General features: G+C 46.3%; 1 protein-coding gene across 8 annotated transcripts in view; it reads right to left on the minus strand.

The window, feature by feature from the left end:
- The window catches only part of CADPS (calcium dependent secretion activator), a 382629-nt gene that overhangs the window by 196367 nt on the left and 165368 nt on the right, over positions 1 to 20894 (minus strand). For all 8 annotated transcript variants that reach the window (XM_084635494.1, XM_084635496.1, XM_084635495.1 and 5 more), the window contains exons 5-6: positions 14122 to 14358; positions 11874 to 11995 (exon numbers count right to left, since the gene is read on the minus strand). In XM_084635494.1, coding sequence (XP_084491620.1) covers positions 11874 to 11995; positions 14122 to 14358 — 359 coding nt within the window. The remainder of the gene's footprint in view (positions 1 to 11873; positions 11996 to 14121; positions 14359 to 20894) is intronic.

Consider the following 20894-nt stretch of genomic DNA (forward strand, 5'->3'; position numbering starts at 1 on the left):
TCTAGGACCCTGCAAGGTGGGAGGGTCCCAGAGCTCGGAAGTCTACACAGCAATGAAACAGCCCAAGCCCAAACCAGCTGGCATTGGCCAGCCACAGGTTTTTCTTTGCTGTGCAACTATACCCTAAGTGACTTAGGAGCCAAAGTCCCAACTCACTTTCAATGGGACTTTGGCTCCTAAGTGACTTATATGCTTTTGAAAATTTTACCCTTCAACATTGCTACTTACGTCACCAAACAGGACTGTTGCAAGGGTAGATCTCCTTTTGAGTCCAATGTGAGCAGAGTTACGTGAGGGCTTTGGAAAATCCCTCTCTGTAAACTCTTTGGATCAGGGATTGCTGTGTGGGGGTGTGTGTGTGTGTGTGTGGGGTGCTCCGAACAAGGAGCACTGATAAGAACCCATAGACAGTAGTGTAAGCCAAATAACCAACACCCCCCACTTCACTATAAGATCACATAGATTGTCAAGACAATGAACGTAGGCATTAGAAGGGTGTGCCCACATATAACAGACAGCAACTCCCAAAGGCATTGTTAACTAAACCCAAACATTTTACATTATCATATCCCCCTGTGCCTTCTCCCTCCAATCCCTCTCCTCATCTCCTGCCCCTGGTCACCCGAATAAAAGTTCAAGTTTTCAAATTAATCCTGCTGGTTCAAATATAATTTTTCTCGGAATGACAACAACTACCTGAAGAAGAGCTCTGTATAGCTTGAAACCTTGTCTCTCTCCCCTGGTCCAGTAAAAGGTATTACCTCACTCATCTTGTCTCTCTAACAGCTACTTGAGAAACGTAGTCTTCTGTGGCCCTGCACAGCCTGCAAGATCATGGGTAAATTGGATTTCAGTCAGCTTGGAGCTAGATGTTATTTATAATTTAAATTTGAGACAGTGGCCTTCATTTTCAGAGCAGATAAGCAGTTTTCTCATGAGCACAAGGAATTTACATTGCACTTAATTCTTGGTAGACAATTTTGCTTCTGAGCAATGTGTTTTGGGATGTATGTTACTAAACCCAGAGAGACTCTTGTATAGGAGGGCATGGTTTCCATCTACCTGCACTTTACACTGTAGTTTGTAAGAGAGACTTTGCTGTGGTTTTACACATCCTTAAAGCAGAACGAAATACCATGCATATAAAAAGGCTGACTGCTTAAGAAGTTAAAACTTACTGGTTCAGGTTTTACAGATGGCCCTTTCTTGCAGTTAAGGACTGAAATTCCTGGTGTTTGTAGGGGGAAAATGACGTACACAGTCTGGTATCAAAGCATACAGAAAGCGGTTGTCCACGTATGGAGGTTAAGAAGAGAATATTTCTTCGGGAGGCTAGTTACATGTTTCTTCTCTGTTCTAGTCCCTTGCAGAACGGTTGCGTTTTTTAGAATGTTTTCCATACAGTAAAAAGTACAAAAGCAACTCCAGCGCCCCATGACCTCAAGGAGAGCTCAGGAAGCTCAGAACCTCAAAAAAAGGCATTTGACCCCTTTGAGGATTGGGCTCTAATTCCGTAAACAGATGAAACCTGGCATATCTGGATTATTGATGAATACCAGAAATTGCATCTGTTTCCATAGCGTGGTATCCTTTTAAAATGCACTGGGGACTATTCTATTCAATATAGGTTCTTACACCATCCTCATCGCCGTAGTAGCTGAATGCCTTCCAGTAGTGCTTTGAGGAAAAGGACTAACATCAGTCACTTGAGGTTCATTCTCTCTCTCATCCCCTCTCCAGGAGAAGATGCAGTGGAGTGTTTTACGTTCATAGGGTGGTTTTTGTTTTGTTTTTTTAAAATGTCCAGGCTGCTCTGGGTATATGCTACAGAAGGCAAGTCAAAGAAATGCCCCTGGCACGTGGAGTGAAAGGTGGCGGGGTTTGCGATGGTCCTTAGTTCCTTTGGGAGTTCATTCCACAGTCTTGGAGCAGGAGCTGTTGACCACAGTACCCATCCTGGAGCTGTAGGCTCTTCTGGCTATCCTGGGGCCAGGTCAGGGAGCACCTTGAAGAGAAGGACCAAGACCCTGAACTTGATTTGAGATGCTATGGGAAGCCAGTGTAAAGAGCAGAGGATGGGTGCAATGAGCTTGCGGAGCTCGTGTTGCTGAGGAGAAGCACTGCAGCATTTTGTACTAGCTGGAGTTTCCTAAGGGTGGATGGCTCTATGCCCAGACGCTGCATTTCATTATGGTGTAAAATAATCCAAGTAAAGAGCCCAATCCTGCAACCCTTAGTTTTACAAGTAACGCTCCCAGGAGAACCTCCTTTTGAGGTCAGTGAAAATACTTGCATGAGAAAGGACTCCTCGTTCAAGTAAGGGCTGCCTAAGCTAACACAGTATGTGCAGACCAGTACTATACAAGTGCACTTTTCAAAATGGGTACAAACAGTCTCCTATAAATGGATCTTGACTAACTCCACTGAAGCAGCAAAAATACCTAAAATTGTAGGTACTGCAGATTCTTATGGAAATTTTCTTCCAAGAAAATTCCAAGAAAAATTTTCTTCTTTCTCTCTGCTATTTTCCCCCTCTGAGATGGATTTAAAACTATTTCTGGAAAGTAAGCCTGGTTGGTGGGCACTCTCTGAGAATATTTCCTTACTTTCAACTGTAGGCATCCACATACCATCAACTAGAAGGAGACTTTCAACTGTATTGTTTTGATACAGATTACTGAATATTCATATTTTCCTGGCACAGAACCAGGCAAAGCTGGAAGAGTAGCAGCATCTTTTATGTCTTCAGAATGGAAATTAACGCTTATGGAATACAACCCTGATCCCACACTTGTATCTGTGCGGATTCAGAAGTCTGCTGCCAGTTACTTTTAATACGGTAACAGAAACATGCCCTGTGGAAATAAGATTCTAGTTCATTCAGGTTGGAATGCTGATAATCAATGGCATCTGTATTTCGGTCCTTGATGAAAAGTACAAATCCCATGCAACCTCCATTTTGTTTTTTCTTAAAGATGTAATAGTTAATTTTTTATTTTTTTTATATATACATATACACACACACATACACATATATATATAAATTTATATACACACACACACACTTTCAAGGTCAACAGCAACTCAAAACATAAGAACATAAAACAATTAAAACATTAATGAAATCTTAAATTAAAATGATGGATGCTGCATCATCTTTGCCTTCTTTGAAGAAAGCACATTTTCTAGCTAGAGCAAGCTGGCAAACAAAACCACAAGATAAAATAATGTCTATGGCAAACTTCTCTTGTGAATCAGCAGCAAAGGTGAACATTTTGCTTCATGTGTAATGGATAGCAGGCCCTTACCTTGAGAATTTTTACTCACATGAAGAGGAGGTTCCTCATCTGTGCAGTAACTGAGGTAGGAGATGTGTCCCTGTGGGTGTTCCACTCCGGTGTCGGTGCGCTCCTGCGTTTTCGCTCTGAGATTTTTACAGCAGTGCCCGCACAGGCCTCACGCGCCAGCTGTGCCTCAATAGTGCACATGCACGACTGGGCGCCTCAGTTCCTTCTCTCCAACAGAGAGGGTGGGTAGTGGAGCACCCACAGGGACACTCCTCTTGAAGAACGTCAGTTACTGCCCAGATGAGGAACCTCCTCTTCTCCTTCAAGAGATGTCCCTGTGGGTGCTCCACTCAAGGTGACTGAAAAAATTCTGACGACCTCTAGTGCCCATTTGTCCGTAGCGATGGCCTGCCAATTGTGGCAGAAAGGGAGCAAACTGTGTCCCAAAAACTGGGTAGGTAGTATGAGTGCTGGAGTGGGTGAGAGGTCTTCTGTACCCTTGACCAAGGCTTCAAATCTGCTCGTTAGGTGGAGGGGGTTGAGACGGTGCCGACGGCTTCGCTGGTGCCTACGTCTCTGGCATTGTTGATCATATGGCTTGCGGTATCATTGAGTGTAGGCCAGATATCATGGGCGTTGATAAGGCTGATACCTATATTGTCTCCTTCTAGTCGATGGTGTGTGGGCCTAGGGATCTGAGAGTTGCTCTGGAGTCCTTCATGGTGTGCAACACTTTGTTGGTCTTTGTAGCGAATTACTTCTCTCCACAGAAGTGGAGATCTTCCATGGTATTTTGAATCTTGCGTGGGAAAGAAGATAATGTAAACCATGAAGCCTGATGCATGACGGCTGTCGCGGTGGACCTGGCAGCCATGTCAGCCGCATTGAGGGCAGCCTGTAGTGCTGTGCTAGAAATAATTTGTCCCTCAGAGACTACCGCTTTGAATTGTTCTCTCTTGTCTCTGGGATATCATTAATAAAGTCTATGAGTTTCCCATAATTTCTGTGGTCATATTTGGCCAGTAGGGTCGCGTAATTAGCCACCCTGAATTGCAGTGTAGATGATGCATAAACTTTTCGGCTAAGTATGTCTAGTCTTTTACTGTCCTTCCCAAAGGGGGTGGACTGGGAATGCTGCTGTTTGTTCCTTTGGTTGGCTGCTTCATCTATCAGTGAATGTGGTGCTGGGTGTATGAAAAGGAACTCTGAGCCCTTGGATGGGACACAGTATTTCCGGTCTGCGTGTCTGCAAACAGGTGTTATAGTGGCTAGTGTTTGCCAGATATTCTTGGCAGGGTCCATAATGGCTGCGTGAATAGGGAAGGCCATCTTGGATGCGCTGGAAGGTTGTAATATGTCGGTCGGCTCATGCTGATTTTTCAACACCTCTTCCAGAGTAATCCTGAGTGCGTCCACCACTCTTTTGAAGAAGTTGTGAAAATGAGTAAAATCAACAGTTGTTGTTGGAGGTGGGGGGGTAATAGTCTCATCTGGTGAGGGTATGGTGACCAGATAGCAAATGTGAAAAATCGGGACGGGGGTGGGAGGTAATAGGAACCCATATTTAAAAAAGCCCCAAATATCGAGACTGTGCCTATAAAAATCGGGACATCTGGTCACCTCAGATGATGGGATGAGTTATTGGTCAGAGAGGTGTCAGGTGCTCCCTTTTCCGTGTGCAGGTTGTTCTTGTCCTTCAGTCGCAGAAATGTACATAGGCTCAGGAGGAGATCTGATGTCACCTCTTCTGGGGCTGAGTTGGTCACTATGGTGTCTCCACAAGATCCAGCAATGCCACTTTCCAGTGATCCCACCCATGGTGTCCATACCAGGGTGGAAGGTCCTTGGAATATGAGAAGAGGCAGGCAACTTTAAGCCTGAAGCCTTGGCACCGAAGCAGTGCGCATCGGCAGCAACTGGGATACGGATGGTGCTGGAGGTGCCCGGAACGTCGTATTTACTGAGCCGCGGAGCAGTCGGCACCAACGAGACAGACCTGCTCGGAGACCATTTGGAAAGTGGTTGGTCTCTGTGAGGTGAAGAAAGTGGCCATCTTTTTTGTTTTTTAATTATTTGCTGACCTAGGTGGACTTTGTCTTGAGGAGGACTCCGCACCTGGGTTGGAGGGAGGTCTGAGGCACTTCTCCATTGAGATTAATTGAGCCTCAGGTCTCTGTCCTTTCATGCCCTAGCCTTTAACAGTGAACTCCCCCAAACAGTGAGCACATTGAGAGTGGCCGTCCGAGATAGGAATGGCATCTCTGCATGTAATGCATCTCTTAAAACCTGGTGAGCCAGGCATAGTATGAACTGTCTAACTAACGGACAGGAAAAACGGGAAGGGAAAACACTTTTGTTATTGTTGGAGAGAACGGGGAAAGGAGAGTTCAAATTTATCTAATTACTGGGTAAAACTGTGTAGAAACTAACTAAACTAGCCAAAACGAAAAAATTTTGAGCCAGTCTAAGCTCAGCTCTGTCTCAGGCCGGGGACGGAAGAGAAGGAACTGAGGAGCCCGGCCATGCACACGCACTATTGAGGCATGGTTGGCGTGCGAGGCAGGCAGTGTGCCTGCACGGCCTGTGTGGGTACTGCTGAAAAAATCTCTGAGCGAAAGCACAGGAGCATACCAACACCTGGAGTGGAACACCCACAGGTACATCTCTCGAAGGAGAATGATTTTTATTTTGTCACATTGGTGAAATCCTCTCTGCATTGAAGCCAGTGGGAGTTTTGCCATTGACTTCAGATGGACCAGGATTTCATGCATTGACTTCAGAGGGGATACATATGAAGGAGTTTGCAGGACTGTGATCTAAACCTCTAGGACGATGCTTTTTTGCTCAGATAAGAAACTTGCTGAAAGCTTCACATTACAAAACCCTTATAATTCTTACATCATATACAAGGTTTTAACATCTGAACTTGCATCATATTTGGGCAACCCAAATTAGCTCAAAAAAAGTCAGAAGAAAATGCCTATTTTTGTTGTTACCTCCTTAAAAGTCTTGGAAAATCAGTCTGGAAAGGTGTGTTTGCTATATTATTTGTGTACAGATGCAGAGTGTGATTTGAAACTTTCAGCTTCTATGATGACAGGTTTCAGAGTAGCAGCCATGATAGTCTGTATCCGCAAAAAGAACAGGAGTACTTGTGGTACCTTAGAGACTAACAAATTTATTAGAGCATAAGCTTTCATGGGCTACAGCCCACTTCATCGGATGCACAGAATGGAACATATAGTAAGATATATATATATAAAAAATATATATACATACAGATAAGTTGGAAGTTACCATACAAACTGTGAGAGGCTAATTAGTTCAGATGAGCTATTATCAGCAGGAGAAAAAAACTTTTGTAGTGATAATCAAGATGGCCCATCTAGACAGTTGACAAGAAGGTGTGAGGATACTTAACTTAGGGAAATAGATTCAATATGTGTAATGACCCAGCTACTCCCAGTCTCTATTCAAACCCAAGTCAATGGTATCTAGTTTGCATATTAACTCAAGTTCAGCAGTTTCTCATTGGAGTCTGTTTTTGAAGCTTTTCTGTTGCAAAATTGCCACCCTTAAATCTGTTACTGAGTGGCCAGAGAGGATGAAGAGTTCTCCTACCGGTTTTTTAATGTTATGATTCTTGATGTCAGATTTGTGTCCATTTATTCTTTTGCGTAGAGACTGTCCAGTTTGGCCAATGTACATGGCAGGGGGCATTGCTGGCACATGATGGCATATATCACATTGGTAGATGTGCAGGTGAATGAGCCCCTGATGGCGTGGCTAATCTGATTAGGTCCTATGACGGTGTCACTTGAATAAATATGTGGACAGAGTTGGCACCGGGCTTTGTTGCAAGGATAGGTTCCTGGGTTAGTGTTTTTGTTGTGTGGTTGCTGGAGAGTATTTGCTTCAGGTTGGGGGGCTGTCTGTAAGTGAGGACTGCTCTGTCTCCCAAGATCTGTGAGAGTGAGGGATCATTTTTCAGGATAGGCTGTAAATCTTTGATGATGCGCTGGAGAGGTTTTAGTTGGTGGCTGAAGGTGACAGCTAGTGGCATTCTGTTATTTTCTTTTCCTGTAGTAGGTGACTTCTGTGTACTCTTCTGGCTCTGTCAATCTGTTTTTTCACTTCATTGACAGAGCCAGAAGAGTGTGTATATATATATATATATCTTACTATATGTTTCATTCTATGCATCCGATGAAGTGGGCTGTAGCCCACGAAAGGTTATGCTCTAATAAATTTGTTAGTCTCTAAGGCGCCACAAGTACTCCTGTTCTTTTTTCAGTTCTAGTTCAAGCAATGATTTTCAGCTTTGTTTTCTTTAGCCTTTGTAACTATCATTGTGGCACGATCATCTACAGAAAATGGTGTGCTTGGAACTCATCTTAAAGCCATAGAAATATGAGACGGAACTGACTTATGAGGTCATCTAGTTCATCTTCCTCATCCCTCCACTGGGATTTGTGATGCTCTCTGGAGAAAGAAAATCTGATGATTTGGAAATCAGAGGAAAAGTTGGCCTCCTAGCATGACTCAGGTTCTGACCTTTACCCAGTAAAGCTGTTCAGTTTGAATTTCATTTAAAAAGTGCCAAGATTCTCTAGTGAATCAAAGGAGAAAACTGTCTTTCATCCAAATGGATATGGCTTCAAAATGACTAATCCCAAAAATTAGCAAGCAAAAGTCACAAAATCATTTTCTCCTTCGACATTAATACAGATGCTACATCATTAACAGGGAAGACCTGACAGTCACCATTACATCTGAAAAAGCAGGGATTAAAAGAGGTCTAGGATATCCTCTCAGCAAACTAAGGAATTGTATGAAGGGTTACAGAAGGGTCACTGGGTTTTCTAACCATCACTTGCAAGGAACCAATACAGAAAATGTGGGACATAGGTTAGGAGTACCCCACTGCGTAAGTTCCCTCTAAGCTGTGTGGCCACACAGCAGGCTATAAAGGGATGCGCAGGCAGGCAGCCACGGGGGCCTGGAGAGGAGGGAGGTAGGGAGTGGGCTGGGACTGAGGAGGGGAGGGGAGCAAGTTGGGGTGTGCAGGGCTGCCGTGGGCCTCTCCTCGAGCCCTGGAGCTCCTGCTGCCGGTGGGGAGAAGGGGGGCTACTTCCCCGGAGCTGCTGACGGCGGGGAGAGGGCTGTGGAGAGTCCTCTGGCTCCAGCCCTGGGGCAGCCTGCTCTCAAACGCCCCACCCTAGAGTCTGCTCCCCCAGCTGGAGCCCTCACCCCCCCCGCACCGCAACTCTTTGCCCCAGCTCTTGAGCCCCCTCCCACACCCTGAACCCCTCATCCCTGGCCCCATGCTGGAGCCCGCACCACCAGCAGGAACCCTCACCCCAACCCTCTGCACCAGCCCTGAGCCCCCTCCCACACTCCGAACCCCTCAGCCCCAACACTGCCACATATCACCTCCATATTGGTGCACATAAAATTTATTCTGCACGTGGATATAAAAAATTAGAGGGAACGCTGCTCCTAACTGCCAGAGGGATGGAAGCAACCGGAGACAAGGAAACGGAAAACACAGGCTGGGACAAGGTTTTAGTTAGCAGTAGAGGAAATCAGATTGCAGTAGGAGTACAGCTACCATAAAAACTTGATGGACATCATATTGATCACTAGGCTAATGGCAACTGGGCTTCAGCTGAGGGATCTTTTTTTTTTAAATCTCTGTCTACAAATGGCATCCAGTGAAGAGGAGAAAAACATATAAGAGCTTTTGGTATGCAGTGAACATGCTGGAAACAATGGTAGTCATGGGTAATAAAAGTGCATATGTAGGTGGATTCAGCTAAGGCAATCGCAGCTGCTTTGTATCACTTTGCTACAGTACATACAATGCTAAAGGCAAGGCACTTCTGGATAACGGACACAGAGTGAAAAATGTGCTTACCTGTACACTCATCTGAGAGCAAGAGTATTAGTGGTTAGTGCTCACAGACGGGAAGAGCCTCACATGCAAGATGAGGATCTCTTTCTCTCCAAAGAAAGATGCTGCTCTAGCTCCAAGCCTTTCAAAAATGGGAGCCTCAAGTTTGACTCCTCAATCCCAGTTCAGGGACCTGAGTGAGTGGCCCGATTTTCAAAAATGCCAAGCAGCCAGAAGTTCCAATGGGAGCTGGCTTCTTATTTAAATGCCTTAGGAACCCATTTTGAAAACTCTGCACAGACATATGTCGAAGAACCAATATACAGACACATACACACAATGGTCTAGTAGAAAGATTTCATCAGCATGAGTTTGGGACGGTCACATTACTCATGAGTGACAGAACCACGGGTCAGTGACTCAAGTTATCCCAAAAGCTGAAGCAGCTTTTATACCACGCGTTGCCAGCATGTGCAGCTAGCGTCAGTCGGTGCTGAACACCGGACTCCAGTGAGGTAGCCTGAGCTGTCCTTTGCATGTGTGACACGGTAGCCTGCTTAAATACCTGCGGCTCTCTGGTGGCTTCCACTACCCTGACGGCAGTAGTGTTTACAGTCTAACAGCCCACCCCAGAGTGAAACTGGCCCGTGTGAAATGGCACATAACACACCATCTTTTCTGCTTCTTTGTTGAATATTTGTGCTATAAAACACCCAAAATGCATACTAACGTGCCGGATAGGTAACTGGGTAGCTAGGCTGGGTGAACGAATTCAGGATTCCCTATTGGGCAGGGAGACTGAAACTCTGATAGCTGCTGATGTGAGGCCAAGATTAATCCAAGAAAGCTGTTCAGTGCTGATGATGTATGTACCCTGCGGACCCTGCTCACTACGTCCTCACACAGCCACTTACGGATTTGATTTTGGTTGCAGGCGCTGGAAGTCTTGTTTTGCAACGTAAGTAATGGTTTGCAGAGGAGAAAAGTTGTATTTAAAAAATGAGGAGGCTTCGAGCTGACACTGTAGGATCTGTCTGGGTATTTCCTGGTATGGAGAGTCCGGAGGGAATTTTGTCTTGGCCCCTTCTGAAAATCCTCGGGAAAACACTGTTGGATCTTTTTGTCCCTCAAACTTTGCCAATCAGAGCTGTGCAAAATGTTTACCTCACGCCACTGGGATTTTCATCAGCAGTTTTGGTACGAGTTCTGCCTGCTTTTGAGACTCTCAGGGCCCAGCCGACAGAGAAGGTTTGCACACCTAGCCAATCTTCCCACTCAGGACTAGAATAGCAGGGGGTGCTGCCGGTCAGGATTTAGATTCAGAGGCATGTAAGAAAAGACTTATCTCCCATGATAATAGTCGTCACCTCCCTGTCACCAGCCCCAGCAGCCCCTTGATGGAATGAAGCATGGGGCACTGGGTGGAAGGGGAGAGTGGGGTGGGTCTAGGTCTTGCAGAGGAGAGGAGCAGAGAACAGCAAAGAGGAGGGTGGGAAGACGGTAGCAGGGAGAGGGCATTCCCTTTGGTGGTTCACATCTAGCCCCATTTAACCAAACTGAATTTTCCTTTCGCGAGCCAACAGATTGCAGCGGCACACAACTCCACACCAGGTGCTCGAGACCTCAGCACAGCACCGAGCCGAGCCAAGCTCTGGAATCCTGGCCTCTCTCTTTCACACACAGGTTTTCTCCAATCGCTCTCTGGGGCCCTGGACTAGAAAGCGCGTTCTTTCCATCATTCTCCAAACTGGCGCCCGCCACCTTGCTTAAGAGGCAAGAAAAGACCAACAGATGAGATTGGGAACAGGGGGTGTCAGAGAAAGGGAAGAGGAGGAGGTAGAGTGGGGACATGGAGGCACAAAAGGAGTAAAAAGTGAAGAGAAAATGAAAGGATGCTAAAATGCACCCTCTTTCCTCTCTCCCGCTTTTCTTTTATCTTCTTCCCTCTCTCTAGTCGATGTAGGTCTTTATAACGCATCACCGCAGCACCTGAGTACGCTCCAGTCGTGCAGCAAGTGACATGACTAACATCCATCACATGTGACACATTCTCTCTCACCTCCCCAGCTGTTGTCCCTGCAGCTTCTCACCCATCACTAACTTCTGTTCAGGCTCCCTTTCTTCTGTTCCCCACCAATGTTTCTTGAAAGTATTTTAGAGACTCCCCGCCCCCACACCTATGCTTTTCAGTTCCCCTCCTCTCTTCATTAAGGCTGCCATTCAAAAGGGAGTTCCTTTTCCATCATTCTTGTTTTTCTTTCCTAGAATACTTCCACAGACACGACAGGAAGGATGAGATGATGGATACCCAAAACAGCCCCAGATCAAATAAACACTCACACACACATTTAACTTTATGCACATGCTTAACCTCCATCCCTATTTAGCAAAGCACTTAATCACATACTTAACTCTAAGCACACATTTAAGTTCCATTATCTTCAACGGGACTGTGTTCATGGGCTTTGCAGAACTGCGGCTACCTGTTGTTCACTGGGTGTAGGGTGAAGCTTTGTATGTTTCTCATCGGGAAATAAATGAAGGAAGCTTTCCCTATGCAAGTTCTAATGATCCCTTCTGGCCTTGATAGCTATACATTTATGAATCTAAGTTCTCCACATTTATTTACTTTTCATGAGAACAGTGCAGCAACGGAGCAGAGAAGAACATGCAGGAGAGCGAGAGAAACTTACGTTGGTTTCGAAGCTTCTGCTTGGTCAGTCTGCAGTTTCTCTCCGCCTTCTACTTCCATAGTGCAATAAACGATGCGGTTTGGAGCTAAGGATTTTAGACCCTGCACTTCCATTATGACAACCTACGGAGTGAAGAGAGGAAGTGTAAGGAAAGTACTGAGCAACACAACAGCGAATTAGCTCTTTCAGCTGAAGCTCTTTCATCAGGGAAACTGCCCAAATAGATATGATATGGGTCTGCTCTTGGGGGGTTCTGAATGCCTTCAACTTCACAACACAGTAAGACCAATAAATAAGTCTTGTTGGGGCTGAGATCCAAACAAGCCACTCACAAAACATCAACAATCCATACCACTATGAGCGCTGCAGATTGGACTCACCTTCTGCTAATATTTTTGCAAATTCTGTCAATCCCAGTTCTTTGCCTGACCCACACTAGCACAATGTGGCTCTCTGTTCCTTTCCAGTGGCAAGGCCACATAGAGACTTATCAGTCTGCTACTTCGAGCTAATGGAACTGATCCCTTAGCTGAAACAGGAGAAGCTTATGTGTTTAGGTCCAGAGATCCCAGGTTCAGTCCCTGTAGATGACTCACCAATGAGCATCATTACACAGGAAGTCCAGTAGGATGATGCATGTGTTTATTTACAACACAGAATATATAATTTCCAACCTTATGTCTGTCTTACCAAAACTTTTTAGAAGGAATTTCTTTTTTCTTCTTTTAATGTTGATGAATCATCATGTTAACAATGTGTCTTCATTAAAAAATCACATGGATGTTTCTGTTCTTCTTATAACTAGATATGCCATGGATAAATTAAAATTTCAAATTCCATTCTATGTATTCCCTGATGCATTGTCATTCGCCTGCAGATTCTCTCATATGTACAGAGATCTCTGCAGATTCTCTGATGAATCAATGTTTCTTGGCCAAACTTCTACTGCACAAATGTTTTGTGCATAGGAATGGATTGCTCACCCTCTAGAACTTCAAAGCTCCACTTACAATTCCCTCTGAATCGGTTTCAGTAGGGATAAACACGTTGAACAACACGGTCACAAACAGCTTGTTTATGAACGTCACATAATTTTCCTACAAGTAGGTCTAGTGCTTTGTGACATTTCACTGTTTCTTGGTACCTGTACACATACTAGTTATGCCATGTTTGATGTCTACATCAAAGACATGAGCCCTGGGTTCATACACAACCCAATTTCCAATACAGCTGAACTGAATATTATGAATATCGTGAAGCCAATATTACCTTAAATATTTTAAAAGCTGAATTCAGTGATATTGTAAACAGTCGTGTAAGTTGCATGCCGTTAAATTGGGGTAATGGTGAAAATTGGTGTAACTTACACGGCAAAGGGGATATTTAGCAGAAAACACAATAGACAAGTATGGAGGAAACGGTAAATATAAATCCTCTCATTTTACACCTTTTTCAGGTCCGCTCTGTGTATGCTCAAAAGCTTGTTTCTCTCACCAACAGAAATTGGTCCAATAAAAGATATTACCTTGGCCACCTTGTCTCTCTGACGAATAAAGTGAAATCTCTACTTAGCAATAATCAAACGCAAAGACACCTAAAGTACAAGGTTTTAGTAGTTTAGGAACCAGTAATAAAGTCTCTATGAAATTACACTGATGAATATTTCTATCCCAGAAGTTCTATTTTTGATTTAAAAAACCCACATAATCCTGCTATTGCAAAAAAGCAAAGAGAATGAAACTTTGCAGTTCCCTGAAATAGTGTGTTTTTAGGAAGCATAGAGAAATGAGGCAGCCAGATTAGTCCCTGGATTAATTCCACCCAATTTCAGTGGAGTTGCCCTGTGGATGAATTTAGCTCATGGTTTCTACACTTGGTAAAAACATTGCGACACTGTGAAGATGCTAGTTAATTACACTACTGTTTGAGTGTAATTACACTACTGACTTGATACAAACTACCTTGAATTTCACATTAGTATAATCTCCACAGATTATTCTAACAAGACTGGGAGAAATCTGAAAGGGCACATTATGAACCTTGGTAAAAGCATTTTATAATTCTTCCCTTTTAGGAACAAAGCCCCTCTTGCGGATTAGGAGATCCTTTTACTGATCTCTGCCCCTCAAGCTGTTATTTTAATATCTACTCTCATGGCTCAAACTGGCTAGGTATTGATTGGTGTGATTCTTAATCACACTAATTCAGCACATTATATGTTCAAATGGAGACAGTTTGTAGCTTTTACCTCCAAGGAGAAAGACAGCACAACATCTGACTTTGAAAGCTGGTTTTCATTTTCTTCTCCCAGGTCAATTATTGAGGTGTTGTGGCTGCGTTTTAGCTTCTGTAACTTGAACTCAGAACCTCCTTTGGACACTGGCATGCTTTCCAAGTTTGCCATCAGCAGATTGACAGAAGACTTCAACTCCTCGATAAACATGTTTTCCATTTCTTTGGATACAAATTTCGGAAATTTGCGCTCCTTGGATTAAAACAACAAGAAAAATGTGTTAAGATTTAATGGACAGTCAAGAGTCTCTTGAGCAATCTGGTTATGCCTCCACATGCAGCTGGAAAGTGCCTTGCATGAGAACTACCACCATCCACCATCTTGGCTGTCTCCCAAGCCCCTTGGATGGATACATTACCTTTAGCAACTGGCTGAATCAGCGCCTGGAATTTATGTGATAAACTGTAGCTTCCTGGATGCATTTCTCAGTTTCACATTCATTATCTGTTAATACAGCTTGTCTCCTATATACATGCCTCAGCAGTATACACGCCCTGGCCCACATCCGCAATTGGTGTGTGTTGCCATAGCTACACTGAAGTAAATGGAGCGTCACCAAATTTACACAAGCGAAGGAATGGCACCCTGGTTTTTATCCCCTCATTCAAACGACAGACTCCTCCATAGAGGTCTGCTCAGGCCTAATTTTAAAGTCCAACTAGGATGCAAACCAGAGCCGAGCACAACCAACCCGAACCTAACCCAAGAGCCTCGTGATATTTTCAGAATTGACCCAAACCCGACACTTGCATGAGACACTGTGTCAGGGCTGCGGACTTGTCCTTGGGGCTTGGCCCGTTGGGCACTTCCCACTCCCTTGGCCCGTGATGGGTCTCTGCGTGTGGGGTTGTCGTGGAGGCGGCTGTATGTGCTGCTCCTCCTGTCCACCGGTGCCTTGTTGTGCTGTGTGTGAGGTGCTGCGACTGGTTAGCACACTCGCTCTGCAGCCCACGCAGAGCTGAGAGAGGTGGCGACAGCCAGCAGGAGCGGGACAGGCAGCTACTGTGCTGACCCCATGGGCAGGAGGAGGTGATCACAGACGATCTGACTCAGAGAGCCTTGGGTTGTTTTTCACGCACAACCTGAACCCAACGCTAGTAGTCAAGTGGTGTCAGGTTGCAGGGCTCTACTCTGCATGGGCCCAGCTGGCATGTGCACCAGAAGCATCTTCTCCTACATGCAGCTCTGTCATTTCACCTTTATCACGATCTGCAATGCTCCAATATGCCTTGGGAATTTCCTATCTAGCTGCATAGCACCTGTAGCACAAACACACCAGGATTTATTCTCACAACGCCCTCACAGAAGGGTTCAAAAGGATTATTGTCCCCTTTTTACACAGGTGGGACTGAGGCACTGAAGTGATTTCTCCAAGGTCACCCAGAGTCTGCAATAGAGCCAGGAGCTGAATCCTGATCTCCGCAGTGCCAGGCCAGTGCATTGGCTACAAGGCATTGCCAGCTGTGCCCTGCTGGGGGTTGGGTTTGTATATGTCGGTAAATATTTGTCAGTGATTTGGGCGAGGCTGTCAATTTCACTTGCGATGTCACCTAGGCTTTGACTCCAGATCTCCCAGCTGTTTTCTTCAACACCCCCTGGTTGTCTCATTATGGTTCTGAAGTGCGAATGGGGATCTAGGCCCTGGGCACTGCTACCGTGGGATGGGAGTTTAGAGGTGACCGACTAAGCTTCATCCCAGTTACAAGCTCAGGATCCTAAGGCCTAAGTCCTGGTTGCTGCACTGAACCCAAGCAATGGGCAGCAGCCTGGGCTAACCAAGTATTCCCTCCCATGGGGCAGGCAGGATAGGCCTCGGGGCAGCAGTAGCCCACACAGCCTCCCCCCCACCTCATTCTCATCCATCGCAGGAGAAGGGTTTGTACAGATCCGCCAGCCCTGGGTCTCACCTGCCTGCCAGGGCATATGCAGCTCCGGCAGAGCTCCGTAGCTCAGAAGGGGCATGGGGACTCCATGTGGGCTCCCTGCAGGCTTCACAAACCCCTGGGACACATACCCGTTCCACTCCCTACCCCACCTGGGCTAGGAGTGGGCAGGGCCTGCTGCTAAGGCATTAACTAAATGAGGAATAAACACTGGCAGGAAATGAAGCAGTGAATGATTCTAGTCCCCTCAGCACCTTCCCTGCAATTTCTTTGCAGCAAACTGGCCAGGCAGGTAATTCAAAGGGCAATCTTTCTTTCAGGCCAAGATTTTCAGAAGGCCTCGAAACCTGCACTTGAGGCCTAATGTCAAAAGAGAGCTCAGCTTCCATCTAGGCATTTCAGTGGGTGGCTAGATTTTCAGGAGTTCAGCCCGTTGTCACAATGGTAGCGTGTGGGTGCTGGGGACCTGCGGTAAAACTTTCAAATGCACATAAGGATATGTCTACACCGCAAAAACAACAAAAAACCCATGGCAGTGAGTGTCAGACCCGGGTCAACTGACTCTGGCTCGCACTCCAGGGCTAGAAATAGCAGCGTAGACATGCCAGGTCAGTCTCCAGCCCAGGATCTGAGACCCCCCCACCCTGAGTAGTAAAGCCTGCACGGCTACGTTTAGCCCTGAGTCAGCTGACCCAGGCTTTGAGACTCACTGCCATGGAGGGTTTTTTGTTTTGTCAGTGTAGACATACCCATCCCTAAATGACTTAAGAACCCTAATCCCACTGATTTCCAACAGCTCCTACGTGCGAAAGTCACGTTTGAGAATGGGAGATAGGTGCTTTTGGAAACGTTATCCCAACACCACGGCAGGTACTGAACATTTACAATCTGGCTCTGAGCTCTTTTGAAAATCTGTCCCTAAGTGTTTCCTAAATTAGTGACAACAGACCAGAATCTACCCCCAGATTCATTCGGTACAACTTCAGTGACCGAAATGGGTGCCAGCCAGGGGCGGCGCCAGCCTCTTCCCTGTGGAGGGGGAGGGGAGCTGAGGTGGGCTAGACAGAAAATTGGGGAGGCTGTGTCCCCACTTGCCGTGAGGCCTCGCCCCCTGCTCCTCCTAAATTCTGCCCCTCCCCTCCCTCCCCTCTAACAGCCCAGGGAGCAGCGGCCATGGGGGCAAGGCCCAGGAGTCAGGGTGAGTCAGTCCAGGCAGCTGTGGGGAGTCCCGGACCTTCAACCTGCCCTGGGCAGCACGGTGGAGCCGGGGCTGCTCTCAGGCCCCCCAGACTCCTTCCCAGGCTTACTCCTGTGCTTCTGCCGCTGGTGCAGCTGCCACTGACTGAGCTGGGCGCCTGGCCAGCAGCCACCACTCTCTCCCCTCTGCCTTCAAAGCTGGGCGGCTGGCAAGTGGCGGCTGCTCCAGGGGGTAGCTAAGGCACATTTTGGGGTGACTACAGCCCCTGCAAGCCCCCTAGGTGCCGCCTCTGGTGCCAGCAGCATAGGGGCTGGAGCTTGGGGTGCAGAGGGGGGTGCGGCACCCCCTGGCTTGAAGTGGTTGTCATTTTAAACAGGGTTTGCAGTTTGGTTCAATGGCTCTCAGCATCCCCACTACACAAATAGTTCCAACACCTCTGGCCAGCAGCTCATGAATTAAAAAGCCATCGACATTGTCAGTAAAAGGTTGCTTGGCAATGTTTTATTATTTTACTACCCAAGGATCCAAATCCAGGACTATCCATCCCCTTCGAAGAAATGAGCCTCTAATTCCAGGACTGTTGTAAGACATCTGATGCTTCTGTCCATCCCCCTAACTCATCTCTGCTTTTGACTGTTTTATAGGGGGCACCAGTAACTGTGCGAGGCATATGCTATCTGGTCAGAGTTCACTTCCAGAAAAAGCTCTAAAAACAGAACTGTGGAGACGACTTGAGAAATATCTTCTTACTCAAGGGCTGACAGTTCATAATGACACCATAAAAAGAGGTTCATAAAATGCACCCTGGAAAAGAAAACAAGACCATGTTTCTGCCAAGAAACCTTCTTAAGGCTGTAGAAGAAATACAAACAGCAACACAGCCTGGCAGAGTGTATCAGAGAGTACTCAATGGTTTATTCATTACAAACACATATCAAAGCAACACTTGTGCCAGGCAATTAAAATGCAGCCTTCAACCTCAAATCTCCATTGTCAGAAACTATCCTCTCAAGTAAATTATTCCTGGCCAAAATCAAACTATCTAATCGTGTTGTTTGATGGCCCGAGCATTACATAAGACAGACCACCCATAAAAAAAATCCCAATGTTTTTTAAATGGTGGGAGATATTTTTGAAAGCTCTGATGCTCAAACATTTAATGTCCCGTCCCTGCACTACTCATCTCTCCCAAAGTACCACCTTCTGAACTGCTTCCATACATCACATTTCAAATGCAGTAACTATCAGAAACAAAAGCTCACTATTTGTTACCAGTAGCTTCTCCATCAAGGCCCAAACCCTGTAGTTCTTGTTCAGACGAGACTTCCACTGAAGTGGGTGGACACATCTGTGAGACAGGTTGGAAATCTGGGGTGTGTGTGTGAGGCAGCTCAGAGGAGGAACAAATTGGATAGATATTCATGGGGTGGTGGGAGGGTCAATAGATGGCTGGCAAGTGGGGTGAGCAGGACCGATGTTGAGGGTGGAGAGTTGAGGCACTTTGGAAGTGGGGCAAGATGGATTTATCTGTGTGTTAGGTTATCAGGTTTTAGGACATTATATGGAGATGCAGATGTTGACTCATCCTGACAGGAGGACCAGGTGAGTCTCACTAAGTCCAAGTCAAAGAAAAAGGACAGGAGGAGTCTCTAAGGCTAAAGGGGAGGTAAGAGGAATAAAGCAGCCCAGAAACGTGCACGTTTGTTCCTTTAAATACTAATAGAAAACTGTGGGATGGGGCCTGAGCTTCTGATACTGACGGCGCATGTGTACGGTGCTGAGAACCGGTGGGGACTCTGCCCTTTCATGAGCTGTCTGGGGAGCAGTGGGAGGCTGAGATAATGACACAGGTGGGTGTGAGAAGGCAGAAGTAGCAGGTGATGATACAGCAGATGAGATGTCTGGGTGGGAGTTAGCGAGCTGAGGCAGGATGGCAGGGATGGATAGCACTGGGGTGAAGCAGAGAGAGCAGAAAGGAGTGAGCCCCATGTAGGAAGGCTCCCACTGCTCTCGCACAAGGGGACTGACTGGAAGAGGGGCAGGACTGCAGCCAACGGATTCTCAGCGATAGACTCCATTATGATTATGATGGTATCACCCAAAGGCCTTAATCAGGCCTGGGGCTCCATTGTGCCTGGCTCATAGAAACACATGATTCATACCCCAGACCTCCCACCTGTGAAGGGGTGGATGCAACAGGGGGAAGGCTGTTATAGCCCCGTGAGTGGGGAGTCGTCTGGCAGGAGGATTCCATCCCTTCCATAGCACTCCCCTCCATCTAGGCTGTGTGCTCGAAAGAGAATTTTGCCCTAAACTATTAACCTTAAACCCCAAATACAGGGACAGGACATAAATTATATAATTAATTGTGTTCATTGCCTACGAGACAACCAAGAGTGGGGGCGGCACTGTGCTAGAATCATAGAAGATTAGGGTTGGAAGAGACCTCAGGTCGTCATCTAGTCCAACCTCCTGTTCAAAGAAGGGCCAACCTCAACTAAATCAGGCCAACCTCAACTTTGTCAGGCCAGGCCTTAAAAACCTCCAAGAATGGAGATTCCACCACGTCCCTAGGTAACCCATTCCAGTGCTTCACTGTCCTCCTAGTGAAATAGTGTTTCCTAATATCCAACCTAGACCTCCCCCACTGCAACTTGAGACCATTGCTTCTTGTTCTGTCATCTGCCACCCCTGAGAACAGCCGAGCTCCATCTTCTTTGGAACCTCCCTTCAGGTAGTTGAAGACTGCTATCAAATCCCCCCTAACTCTTCTCTTCTGCAGACTAAATGGCCCTGTACAAACACACTAATAGACTGTCCCTGTCCTAAAGAGCTTACAATCTAAACAGGCCAGACACAGGGTGGGAGAAGTGGTCTAACACAGGCAGAGTGAACAATGTGAGGGCTGCAAATGGCATGGTAGTTCTAGGATTTTTTTTGTGGGGGTGAGTGAGCAGGATTTGGTTAGGAGGAGACCAGCTAAATGGAAAGAAGAAAAAGGGAGCGGGGACATTGAAGGGAAGGGGGACAGAGCAAGGAGAAGAGGAAGGAGGGCAGGTGTGGGATGAATCTGTGGTGAAGAGAGACTATGAGGGATGCAGCAGGAGAGGATTAGAGCAAACAGCCAACTGGCACAGGGCAGAGAAAGCCCAGTCAAAACTCAAATTCTTGGACTTCACTAGCATTGCAAGATCCCTGCTTGGGCTACTTCTGAATTTGCTCCTACTGGCTCGAGTCTCTGGCTGGCTCCTCCCTGCAGTTTTTTCAAGCCCACCTGGGGAAAGTGGGAACCACATAGGGCGAGATGCTCTCAACTGTGCTGAAATATATACCTCTGGCTTGGTGCAATGAGACTGCCAGCCATAATCCTGCTTTCATTTAATATGCGGGAAATTTGGTCCAAAACCCAGGTGCAGCAATCCATCCCCATTCAGCAGAGCATTTGAACCATGTGCTTAACTTTAAGTCAGTCCTTAAGTTCAGCTGATTTTAAGCACATGCGTAGGTGCTTTGCTGAAGTGGGGCCCAAAGCAGGACTCCACTGAACACCAAAAGCTGCATTTGAGCTGTCCTGGGCAGAAGAAAAGACACAGCTCTGCTCGAGCGTTCCAGTGTGTGGATCAGGTTACTGAGTGATCCTGGGCAAA

The sequence above is a fragment of the Lepidochelys olivacea genome (genome assembly GCF_965140295.1).
Source record: "Lepidochelys olivacea isolate rLepOli2 genome assembly, chromosome: 7".
Taxonomy (NCBI): domain Eukaryota; kingdom Metazoa; phylum Chordata; order Testudines; family Cheloniidae; genus Lepidochelys; species Lepidochelys olivacea.